Source organism: Vulpes vulpes, chromosome 6, assembly GCF_048418805.1.
Source record: "Vulpes vulpes isolate BD-2025 chromosome 6, VulVul3, whole genome shotgun sequence".
NCBI classification, from domain to species: Eukaryota; Metazoa; Chordata; class Mammalia; order Carnivora; family Canidae; genus Vulpes; species Vulpes vulpes.
The window spans coordinates 8,695,504-8,708,412 of NC_132785.1; the positions used below are offsets into that span (position 1 = coordinate 8,695,504).

The following is a 12,909-nucleotide window of genomic DNA, read 5'->3' on the forward strand; positions in this document are numbered from 1 at the left end:
CTAGGAGGCAACAGCTTAATTATCTTCAAAGTAACTCCTCAGGGGTGCCTGGGTGGCACAGTTGGTTAAGTGTCTGTTTGGCTCAGGTCATGATCCCAGGGCCCCTGCATCAGTCTTCCTGCTCAGTAAGGGGTCTGCTTCTCCCTCTGCCCCTACCCCCTGCTTGTGATCTCTCTCTCTCTCTCAAATGAATAAAGATCTTTAAACACACACACACACACACACACACACACACACACACACACACACACACAAAATAACCCCAGAATGTTACTGACCTGGTAAGAGTAACTCAGAGCAACAGAAACCCTTATAGATGACTAAAGTCATAAAGAGCAATCACACCTTGTTTGCAACCATTCTTTAAATCTTAAAAAAGAAAAAATGTGTAACGCCTCTTCCAAATGTTTGTCTTCATGAACTTTAGTGCCTCAGGCCATGATGCAATCTGCAATCATTTACTTGGTGGGTTTCTCACAAAGAACAGTTACAAATTTCCACAATTTATTTGACTAGAAAATCCACTTTCTTGTGTATATTTTTGCATTTAATTTTCATAGTGTCTGGAAGATATAAATGACTATTATCCCCGTTTTGCAGATGAGGAAACCAAAGTCAAAAAGAGTAGAGCTGGGCAGTCCAGGTGGCTCAGCGGTTTAGCGCCGCCTGTAGCCCAGTGTGTGATCCTGGAGACCTGGGATTGAGTCCCACGTCAGGCTCCCTGCATGGAGCCTGCTTCTTCCTCTGCCTGTGTCTCTGCCTGCCTCTCTCTCTCTCTCTCTCTCTCTCTGTCTCTCAGGAATAAATAAATAAAATCTTAAAAAAAAAAAAAAAAAGAGTAGAGCTACTTCCCTTGGTCACCATTTATAACACTGGGAGTGGGACTCGAACCCAGTGCCGGGTGGGGGTAGGGGCGGTGGTAACTGAGGAACTCTCTTCTTCACCTCTGTGATATATCATATTAAATAGCTGAAACTGGGACACCTGGGTGGCTCAGTGGTTGAGCGGCTGCCTTTGGCCCAGGGCATGATCCTGGAGACCCGGGATCGAGTCCCATGTCCAGCTCCCTGCATGGAGCCTGCTTCTCCTTCTGCCTGTGTCTCTGCCTCTCTCTGTCTGTGTCTCTCATGAATAAATAAGATCTTTTAAAAATAAATAAATAGGGATCCCTGGGTGGCGCAGCGGTTTGGCGCCTGCCTTTGGCCCGGGGCGTGATCCTGGAGACCCGGGATCGAATCCCACATCAGGCTCCCGGTGCATGGAGCCTGCTTCTCCCTCTGCCTGTGTCTCTGCCTCTCTCTCTCTCTCTCTCTCTGTGACTATCATAAATAAATAAATAAATATAAATAAATAAATAAATAAATAAATAGCTGAAATTATGACATATCACAGATTTGATATCTTAAAATGAATGAAAACTGTAATTCTATTTTACTATTTCATTATTTAAGTAAAATAAAGTTATGTTCAAATTAAGACGTTTTTGTATTAATCTTAGACATAGTGGGATCCCTGGGTGGCGCAGCGGTTTGGCGCCTGCCTTTGGCCCAGGGCGCGATCCTGGAGACCCGGGATCGAATCCCACGTGGGGCTCCCGGTGCATGGAGCCTGCTTCTCCCTCTGCCTGTGTCTCTGCCTCTCTCTCTCTCTCTCTCTCTCTCTCTGTGACTATCATAAATAAATAAAAAATTTAAAAAAAAATCTTAGACATAGTTCAGAAAGTAGTACACAGTAGTGTGATCACTGAAGCATGAAATTAAACAAATCTGAAGAAGTTATGAATATTCTCTTGGTAATAACTAGTGTATCTGCTTCCACTGATCACTGCTTTTTTATTTTATTTTATTTTATTTTTTAAAGATTTTATTTATTTATTCATGACAGACAGAGAGAGGCAGAGACACAGGCAGAGGGAGAAGCAGGCTCCCTGCTGGGAGCCCGACGTGGGACTCGATCCCAGGTCTCCAGGATCACACTCCAGGCTGAAGGCAGTGCCAAACCGCTGGGCCACCCAGGCTGCCCATGTTTTTTTATTAAAAAAACAAAAACAAAACACAATCCCATAATGAAAACAAAAGCATGCCCTTGTGTTGAGAAAACCTTAAAGAAATGAGAAAGGATGGCATCCATTTAAATTAAGCAGAGTGAAGGAAAAGAAAGCACTTAAAACAATGAAATATAAATAGCAATTAGAGATTCTGTAGAAGAGCCCAGTGCTGTCCTCACTGCAAGTTTTGTTCTGGGTAATCAGTCAGGACAGAAAAAGAATACTGGCAAACCAGAGAGGCAGACGAAGTGTAAAGACGTTCTTTAAACAGTAGGGGCTCCTTCCTCAGGAGTGAACGTGCTACATTTTGATTTATACTTCCTCCCCAATGATTTGCATCATCTTCCCTTTGCAAAAACGTTTTCCAAGCTAGTCCTATGTGTGCAGAGCTCCACTCCAAGCTGCAGCAGAATTTAACCCCCGCATCCCCACTGTCACTGAGGAGCTTCCCCACCCAAGGGACGTGCTCTCCTGTGCTGACGTTCCTTCGTCTGTTCCCTGCACAGAAGCACTGAGGGCAGCGGGTCTGCAGCTCAGGGCCGGGCTGGGGGAGGATGCGGGCTGAGTGCTACAGTACCTTCGCAGGACAGGCCATGGGAGGTGACTCCAGAAAGACTTTCTCTGCACACGTTACAGAAAGTGGGGCGGGCATGGGAGCAGGCGTACCAGTTATGCATCCCTGAGAAATGTTCCACGTTAAACTGGGCCACCTAGAAACGAGAGGTGAGCACAGATGGGCTGAACAAGAGAACAAGACTACAGGGACTTATTAACCCGGGGAATGCATGCAGTTAGGATTAAAATTTCAAATCTGTAATTTTTAAAATGAAAACACTTTAAGTAAAAAAACAAAAACAAAATAAAGGTCCATATCTGATTTAAGCAACTTGCTTAATGAAACTATACCTACTTTTCTTGGCAGAATATAGCTCTAGCTTTTCGGATGACAGTTCTCTAAAGGACAGGAGGTGCCGGGAAAGATGCTACTGTACCTCGTAAGGTTCTCTGGTCTGTACAGACTTCAGTGAGCTCATCCAATCCTCCATCTCCTTCCTGTTCTCAGCACACAGCATTAGTCTTCTGAATGGAGTGATTATCTGAAAGGGGTAATTCAATCTAATGATTGTTAATAACCAACAAGACAGATTACTGCAAAACCTAGCAATTGTACAAGGAAATTCCATTTTTTAGCCTTGTAGTCTTTACTTCCCTGATGAAGACAGTAAGAGTCTCTGTAACATAAATGAATTTAGTTCTCTGAGTACGATACAATGGGGTCTCGGAAAGAAAAATTCTAAGGAGGTGTTTCTTGTCTTTAATCTCGTTGCTACTTACTTGGGTCTTTTTTAGCCCCTTACCAAAGGCTAACCCAAATAAACAACGTATTCCTGTATCTTGGAATGTTTCTTGAAAATTGATTTTAAATATACTTCAGAATAATTCATCGTAAGCTTAGAATTAATACATAGTTTTCAATATGGAAATTCAGAAAGTTAAAAACCAAAGGAATGCAATACTGAATGATTCGTTATTGGCTCATGAAAACATCAGGAATATTCTGTTATTAAATAATGTTGGATTTACATATCATTTTCATTGTCTATTTTAATATGATTACAATATGAAGGGTACTTTCCCCCTTGTACAGAACTCAACTAATACTACTTTTTAATGAGAGCAGGACAGAAGAATTAACATAGAAGTCCTTTAATTGGCTTTAAGGGAAGGAAATAATTGTGACTTTTATCTTTTTTTCATGTCACTAAGGAACGCAAATTATATTAAGAGTCTTAAGGCAAGTGAAATGAAGACTTTGTACTGTTACAGCACCAAAAGCGATTCAAAGTAAGATTCTGAAATGACCTGAAAGAAGCCCCTATTTATGTGTGAATACAGCATTCTAGTTGTAATCTTGAAGTTGCTAAGTCCTAAGTGGTCACTGCAAAGAAGGGACCATTTACTTACTTGTGAAAGAAGAGCAAACTTCACACGCATTCCTCGAAACTACCTCCAAATAACAAGGTATATACTTAGATGGCCAATGAGAAATTTTCTCAAGTTAGAAGCCACTTGATCAAGTGATAATCTGCATATTGCATTAAGAAGCAGATTTCTGAAGTCATGAAAAAGCAATAATCATCTAAAAACAAAAGAAACCCTTCCCCCACGGAGTAAAACAGCAAGCCCCGGTCACTACTGTTCATCTCAGGAAATAAGTCCATTATTCAAAACTGTAGAGACGAGCCCAATCTTAGCTACTCACCACTCATTGCTTCCTTTCTTTCGTCTTTAGAGTGCACGATCCTTCCTTAAACCAAAGGCCCTTTCATGCATCTCACAGGCACTCACGCTTAAATACAGCCTTCCAGAAGTCACATGGAGGAGGAGCACCAACCATTCAGCTTTGGGTATTTGTTAATTGCATATGAAATTGAACAGAACCTCACTTCTGCATTTTCTTCTGTTTTCCACCACCCTCTATGGATAAAGCTTATTAGCAGTTGGTCACTTGTCTTCCTGAATAAATAGTTAATGAAAGAGCACTGCCTCCCTCATTACTTAGGAGCCAAATGGATGCTTTATTGCTTCAAAATGTTTTTCTAGGGCAGCTCATCAAATGCAGCAGAAAAGATACCATTAAATCATAATATTCTCCTGGCTCTGACGATTGGCCCAGCAGTCCAGAAATCTCCCAGTTTCACTGGACTGACTGAATAAATCTGATTTATCTGAATAAATATCACTGCTAGCGTATTTGTTTATTTATTTGCTATACTATACGATGTAACTCGAAGGATTCCCTCACTTTCATTATGATCTTATAGTGAGACAAATATTATTCAGATAAATAAATCTGGCTTGTTATTTTATCCTTTTTATTTTTTGCTGAAGTCGAAGTAAAGCAGGATGTCTGATGGTTTTAACTATCTTTAATGCCTTTGAATTCTTTAAAAGTCACTGTGAATTCAATAAAAAGGGAAGAAAAAAGAAAAGAGAAATAGCTTCAAATTTTTCTCTTTTTTAAAGATTTTATTTATTTATTCATGAGAGACACAGAGAGAGAGGCAGAGACACAGGAAGAAAAAGAAGCAGGCTCCCTGCAAGGAGCCCAATGTGGGAATTGATCCCAGAACCCTGGGATCACCCCCTGAGCCAAAGGCTCAACTGCTGAGCCACCCAAGTGCCCTAGCTTCAAATTTTTCTTATAGCTTTTGTAACTGTATAGAGGCCTCAATCTTTAAAAAAAAAAAATTTCAGCAACATAAATCATACATGTACCTTACATGCTAATGGAGCAAAATGTGTACTTGGGCAATTTCCCCTTTTTAACAAAAATATGTTTAAAAATGGTCAAAAAAAGCAAATAAAGATCATAACACAAAAGTTGTTTTCAAGTGCCAAAAAGAACTTACGCAATTTTGATTTATAGGCCTTGTGATTAAGAAATCTACTGATTAAAAAAAAAAAAAAAAAAGAAAAGAAATCTACTGATTATAGTTACATTATAAGATGTCTGTATGGAAAAGAAAATCCTTTGTAAATCATGTGTCATGCAGAGATGTCTGGCTTTGTGCCTTCTGTATCAAAAACATCTCCTCAAAAAAAATTAAAAATTAAAAATTAAAAAAAAAACACCTCCTCAAGCAGCCTGGAGTTGCTTGGGCCTAACTCATGACCAGCCTGGCTTCCCAAGCAAACCTGTATGGTCCCCCAGATTGGCCCTTCCTCTTCTGCTGTAACCTCTCACCAGCCCACCAAAGCTGAGTCCTCCCCCCACCTTTTATCTACATTCTTCCTCATCCTCCACCCCTGTAGGAAAGAAATGGGACAGTCACAGTTGTCTGACAGGCTTTGGTCATATCCTAACTGAACCTCATCACACTATAGTGGTCTCCCCTCTAAATCTTCACTAGGAAGTATTTAGGAAGCAGCAAACTCTGAAAATTATTTTGTTCTTACTCGGAAAGTCAACATACTCAGCCTTTTTATTATGACAGGGTGTGGAGATGGAAAGGTAGAGGTGTGGGGAGGGGGCTAACCCAGGGAGGTCTGTCTGAGACTGGGGGGGCATGGAGGGTACCCCAGGCCAGGAAGTCTAGAGGACTTTTTTACTGTTCTTGAAGGACCTGCAGCTTACCTCTCCTAAACTGTCCTCTAGTCCAGTCCTTATCTCAACTTTACTCTTTACCCTTTCTCCTCACCACCCCAACATCCCCAAATAATTCTTTTCAGGCACATCTGAACTTATTTCACTAATTGGCTTTCTGACTATAACCACCACGCCTGCCTCAGAACACTTTGCCTGTTCATCCACCCCAGCATTTACTGAGCATGTACTGCATGCCAGAGACCAGGGGCTTTGCCTTAATAATCTAGAACGGAGACAAGTAAGTAAGTCAAGGGCTATTTCTCTGAAAAATAGCTGTATAAGATGGACACAAAGGAGAGACATCTAAATCAGTCTCCTAGGGCACCTGGGCGACTCAGTGGTTGAGCGTTTGATCCTGGGTCCTGGGATCAAGTCCCACACCAGGGAGCCTGCTTGTCCCTCTGCCTGTGTCTCTACCTCTCTCTGTGTGTCACTCATGAATAAATAAATAAACATCTTTTTAAAAAATCAGTTTCCTAAATGCTACCTCAAATAATATACAAATTCTCCATTAATAGAGATATTGCTCCATTTGGAGAGTCAGTGGCCTATAAGTATTAATCCAACAACACTATTATGGGTGTGTAAGAATTGAGAATTTCTCAGTCCAATAAAGCATATAAATACATAAAACAGGAGACACTCTAGCATTAAATATATAAAATTCTATAGATGAGTAACATTTTAGTTAAGACTTTAAATACATAAACATGCACAGGAAATAAACCCCACAAATATTGTACTGGTCATCTTTCAGTGAAGGGATTACAGATGATTTAATTGTAATTTTTTTGGCTTGTCTATGGTTTCCAAAGCAAATATTTTGTACTTTTATAATAAAAGTATTATGTAATCTTTCTTTCTTTCTTTCTTTCTTTCTTTCTTTCTTTCTTTCTTTCTTTTTTACTAACGGAAGGATGGGAATTCAGAATTTAAAACTCTGCATTGTTCTTAAAGTTGGCTGGGGTTCTTAAAGGAGGAGTTCTTAAAGTTGGCTTTAAGAAACCAAGGTGTTTCCATTAGAAACACCTGGGAGAATTTTTAAAATCCCAATGTCCAGGCCACACTCCATACTAATTAACTGAGAACGTACTGAGGGTGAGGCCCAGCCACCGTTTGTTTGTGTTTTTTTTTTTTAACTTCCAAATATTTGCAAAGTTCAGGTATGTGTGAGAACCAGTGCCCTAGAGATATTTTACTATTCCCCACAACATTGTCAGAACGTAAAAAATGATAGAAGTTTGTGTAGACAAGTGAATTACAGGGAATTGCTAATCTGCAAATTCCCACCTGGAAGCCACTCATGTAACAGCAAAGTGATTCAGTGCCTACATTCTGGAGTGTGGCCCACTTTGAATAAAGACCAACAGCAACCTTTCTTACTTCTGTGGCTGTGAACAATGTTTCCTCCACTCTATGAGCTTTGGTGTGGTACCTGCTAAGGGAGGGTAAAAGCATTAACTCCCAGCTCTACAGAGTGTGGGGGGTGTTAGTGAGGCAATCCAAGTAAAGCATTCAGCACAGTGTCTGTGAGGAAGCCAAAGCTCAGTCAATATTAGCATCCCAGTTCTTGGCGTGGAGAGAAATTATGTATACACGTGCAGATTTCTTCTATTTTATATAAATATATATATATTACATATATATATATATTTCTTTTGTGTCCACAGTCAAAAATAACATGAACTGGAGGCATTTTGCCAACAAAACAGTCACTGACTAGAAACCACCAAAATGAGAATAATGACAATGAGCTGCTCTTTAGAAGATATTGGGAAAATATTAACAAACGATCAGGAAAAAACGGTCCCCCCCTTAACTGCACTGCATCTCACCTTACCCACAGCAGAAATATCAGATGGCAAAAGGCTTACCAAAGTGAGGCTCATCAGATCCCTGTACGATACTATAAGAGTTCGACATGCCATCTCTAGGGACTTAAACTATTTTAGCAGAGTTTCTTCTTTTAACTCAGATTTTTGATTCCATGATGAAGGAAACTCTGCAAACTTCTGTGGCAATTTTAAATGTCCAAAAACTTCTTTCATTAGGAAATTTGTATTTCTAATCTAAAGCTCTTTACAACAAACTGATCATATTGGCCCTATTGCAGTCCTTTTTTAAAAAAAAAAAAAAACTATATATGTTTTATTTCACTTGTTTATCTTTTAATACCAGATATATTATTGATATTTATTGAGATATAATTCACAATACCATTCAATTCATCTGCTTAAATGGTACAATTCGAAGGTTCTTAGTGTATTTAAGGTATTAACAGTAACTCCCATTTCCTCCAAAGCTGGCTCCACCCCCAGGCCTAGGCAACAACAAATCTACTTTATCTCTAGTTATGGAATGAGCAAATCATGGGAAAAAAAGGCGCAGCATAAGGAATATAGTCAATGATATTGTAATCGTGCTGTATGGTGGCAGATGGTAGCTACACTTGGGGTGAGCACAGCATAATGTTTAAACTTGTCCAATCACTAGTCTGTACACTTGAAACTATTGTAACATTGTGTGTCAACTACACCTAGATTTAAAAAATTCATCCAATTTTTTAATTAAAAAAATAAAATGAGGTCTGACATAAAAAAAATTGATGCCATGTTTGATAACTACATAATTAAATTCTTTAAATCAAATCAGTTTCATAACCCAAATTCATTTATAAAGTTAACCTGATATCCCAATTTGATATTCAAAACCAGTATCACTTTCTAGAGATATAACTGCAAAAGTAAAAAAGGAAAAATTTAAATAAACACACAGAATAAAAAAAAGACTGACAGCACTGCAACATCATTACATTAAATGAGAGGAGCCAAAAGACCCCATATTGTGTGATTCCATCTACATGAAATGCAGTGTTTATTTTCTTTTATCTTTAGTGATTAATCCTGAACTGTCTGATTGAAATAATTCATATGCAGTAAGAAACCTTTCTTGGACAGCAGAACAAAGAGAAAGTTTAATTGAACTCATAACAGTTTTTTATTGCCTGTGTTTATTATGACTTACGGGATTGAATTTGACTTTTGTCAAAGCCAGATCAGGGGTAATTATGTCTCTTCAACACTAGTTTGCTATACTTGGAAGTTGCCAACTGCTCAGTCTTAATATACCTACCTCTTCATCCTCCCTCAAATGTCTATAACTAACTCTTAAATTATGTATGTTGCATTTTTTCATTCTTCTTTTATGAAACGAAATAATTCACTCTGACAACTTAAATGTGCCAAACTATAGTGTAGTCCTTCATCTTAAGTGACTATTATGATCGTAAAGATACTCCCACATTTCAGACAGCAACCTGGGAACCTCTATATCCAAGAGCATAGATCCTCAACTACATGTGTGCACCTGAATCAAGCAAAGAGTTCTTCCAAAAGATATCCAACCACACCCCAAACCAGACTTGGTAAATCAAAATCTTATTTTGGTGGGAGGTATGGATAATTTCAGATGTAATCTGTAGTTTGACAAAGCTATACAGGTGATTTTGATGCACACCACTGTTTATCAGCCGTGAAGGGCAGTAGAAGCAACCAACTTTTCCATTAATCAAGTCAGAATCTGGTCTAAGGAATGTAAAGAAAGTGCAATCTTTGGCTCCCAATCTCCCTTTTCAGTACCCTCCTGCTCCCAAATTTCCAGTGTTCTCATCTGTCCCTAATTGCATTCCTTTGTATGGGATCAATCTGAAATAGCCTACCACCTACAGTACCCATGTGACATAACAGAGGTCCCAAAACAGTGATCTCTGATGCTTTTTTCCGGCCATTCTGTTTGAACCCTGAAGGGCTGTGTTGTAAAACAACAACAATGACAAGAAGTTAAAATCTATCATTTTAGACATGTACTTTGCTCTTCACAGTAAGAGCAGCTTAAACCTATTTTCTTCAGCTGGCCACTTCATACACTTATATTACCAAGTAGCCCCTGGAGGCATTTGAGTTTGCAAGTCTTGCAGAGATGGACTCCTCTTCCTTCTGGGGTTAATACTTCCCTATTTCATCATCCAGTTGCCTCAAGTCCCATCTGTTTTCTAAGATGACAACTGCTGACCTAAAAATAATTTTTTCTGAGGTTGTTATAGATGATAAAGGTTCAGTGCATATTTTCTCCCAGTGGTGCTTGAATTTTAATGGAAGACTAAGAAAAATACAATGTCACAACAAATGCATTTTTGGCACCAAGACCAACGAGAGAGCCAGAAAGCACAATTTAAGTCAACAAAATAACAGAATTTTAGATTAAAAAGAGACACTATCATACTGATGTAATGCCATAAACATTCATTAAATAGCTATAAACACTGTGGAATCTGCATTAAGTGCCCATGAAGAGAGTAGTTCCATAAAATCTTGGAGCACAGATTTAACAATATCTCGAATGATGTAAAATAACATATAAAGATGTAATGGACTAACGATAAGACTGAGGTTGATGGGTAATTGCCATACACTCAAGAAACTCATTAGTAACCTACCGATGGAATTTATAAAGACATTCTGCTTTGTAGTCAATGCACCATGTCAACAGGATCCTACATCATATTGCTTGGGAATTGAGCTAAGGTCTTCCTCTTTCCTTTCAGAAAGATCTACACATCTTTTCAGATGTCTATGTACAGCCATGTTTAGATTTGTGCACAAATACGCTAAACACTATTACTGAGAGTTAGAGGATCTTTGAAAGTCATTCCACCCCTCTGGTTTTGGCTGGCTGATCATCTTTCCAATGAATGAGTCATTCTAGCTGAATAACAACTTACTAATCTTTGTGGGCATTCCTATAACGTAGGCTAGGAAGTATCAAGCATCTCCATAGGCTCTCAGAATAAAGAGGGAGGCATTACTTATGAACACAGGGAAGTCCACCCCAGTGCTGCTTATTTTCCTATCAAAAGAGAAGCTGTCATCTGTAGACATAATATTGATTTCAAAAATCAAACTAGAAATCCAGTAATTACCTAAACTTTCATATAAATGATTGAGAATTCTGTACTATAATATGAAATATAACTTACTTGTGACAAGATTCTACAAAAGAAGCGCAAGTATTGACAAAATAGATACTGACGGAAGTTTTTTTGTAAAAATGTAAACTATTGTTCTGAGAAATGTACTCACTATAGAAACGAAAAAGACCTCTGGACAAGAGCAGAATCTCTTTGCCAAGAGGACGTCTGTCTTCTTATCTACAGGAATACTTGACTACAAATTTATGGCAAAAAGGCAGTATCTCATTGATTCTTCAGTCATCTCTGTAAATTACAGAATTAATTTTGTTACAACACATTGAAGGGGAAAAAAAAACAAATGTAGAAGCTAAATGAGTTGTCTACAGTAAGTTAATACATTTCTTGTAAGAGGAGTTACTAAAGTAGTAACAGCACTATTATAGCAAGTAAAATAAAAATAAAAGATTATTCCTTCACTGTAAAATACCGAATTGAATAACTACAAGCAACTCAAGAAATCTTTCTCGTTCACCAGCTTTGTTTAGGAAGAACAATGGAAAAGAAGTAGAGTTAAAAACTGGCAATGATATTTTTAGGGAAGCCCACTGAAGAATGAGGGGTCAAGTAAAATGAGGCAAAAGATTTTCTTTAAAGTACTCTGGATGAAATAGGGAAAAAAGAGACTAGATGAAGCAAGTGTTGGCAACATCTAGGTAATAGTAGGAGCTGGGCAATGGGGATGTAAGGCTTCACAACAACCCTGAGTTTGTGTGTTTTTGAAATGTTTCACAATTAAAAAAAAAAAACCTATACCCAAGCACTGGGAATAAGCAAAACTCTTCAAGGAGCTAAGGACAGAGGTGAGGGACCTGGGTGTCTTAGTCTTATGTACAGACACTATTAAATGCTTGGCCGTGAACTCAGCTTACAGACCACACCACACCTATCTAGACCCAAGTTTCTGACCTATAACTGTCTTCTCCTGTATCAGGTTCAAATTAGGTGAGTAATGTGGTCCCCTCACTCAAATGGCCTAAAATGTCCAAAGAAACTAATAAACTCTGTCTTCTGTCCCTGGGTGAGGTAGGGTGGGATGGTCTGAGCTGAAGAGAACTTTGCAAATCTTACTTCCAGAATTCTTGAGCTTCAATGACTCTGCTTAAGATTAAGTTGGCAGGCCACAAAACCTACTTCTTGACTAAGGAATAATGGCTTCATAACAAAGTCATTTTCCAAGTTAATTCGATTTCCCTCTATAACCCAATGTTGGTTTTTTTATTGCCTCAGAGTATTAAATATAAATAAAACATAAATTCTGATATATTTCCATGAAAAAAGGAACCACAGATTTCAATGCTGTCGAGTACCAATCCCCTCACTACATACACAATATTTCCATAGGATCTCACATTCTGAAAAGTAAATTTTTCCTTCATTTCAATCTAAAAATCCAAAATACTCTAAAATCAAAATTTTACTGAAAAAGCATTTAATAAAATATTAACAAAATAAAATAGAGGCATGTAAGCTAGCAGAATCCAGTTTTCAAAGAAGCAGCCGAATTCAACATCGTATAATTCATATAGTCTTAGAACCTACACAAAAAATGTTAAAGAAAGCAATCGATTTAACATCTTCTGAAACTATTTTGTCTTTGAGACTTTGTTTCAGAGTAATCGGCCTAAATGTGACTTCCCAGAGTCTCTGGTTTACTGGAGAACATAAGGTAGGAGGATATAGTGA

At 38.4% G+C, this 12,909-nt stretch overlaps 1 protein-coding gene across 5 annotated transcripts in view; it reads right to left on the reverse strand.

Annotated features, from left to right (window-relative positions):
• Positions 1-12,909, reverse strand: part of DGKH (diacylglycerol kinase eta) — a 176,902-nt gene that overhangs the window by 67,440 nt on the left and 96,553 nt on the right. For 3 of the 5 annotated variants that reach the window (XM_072760621.1, XM_072760620.1, XM_072760623.1), the window contains exons 5-6: positions 3,040-3,144; positions 2,625-2,757 (exon numbers count right to left, since the gene is read on the reverse strand). In XM_072760621.1, the coding sequence (XP_072616722.1) occupies positions 2,625-2,757; positions 3,040-3,144 (238 nt within the window). Of the gene's footprint in view, positions 1-2,624; positions 2,758-3,039; positions 3,145-4,310; positions 4,619-12,909 lie in introns of those variants that run through there. The other 2 variants (XM_072760624.1, XM_072760622.1) reach the window with 2 other exon arrangements.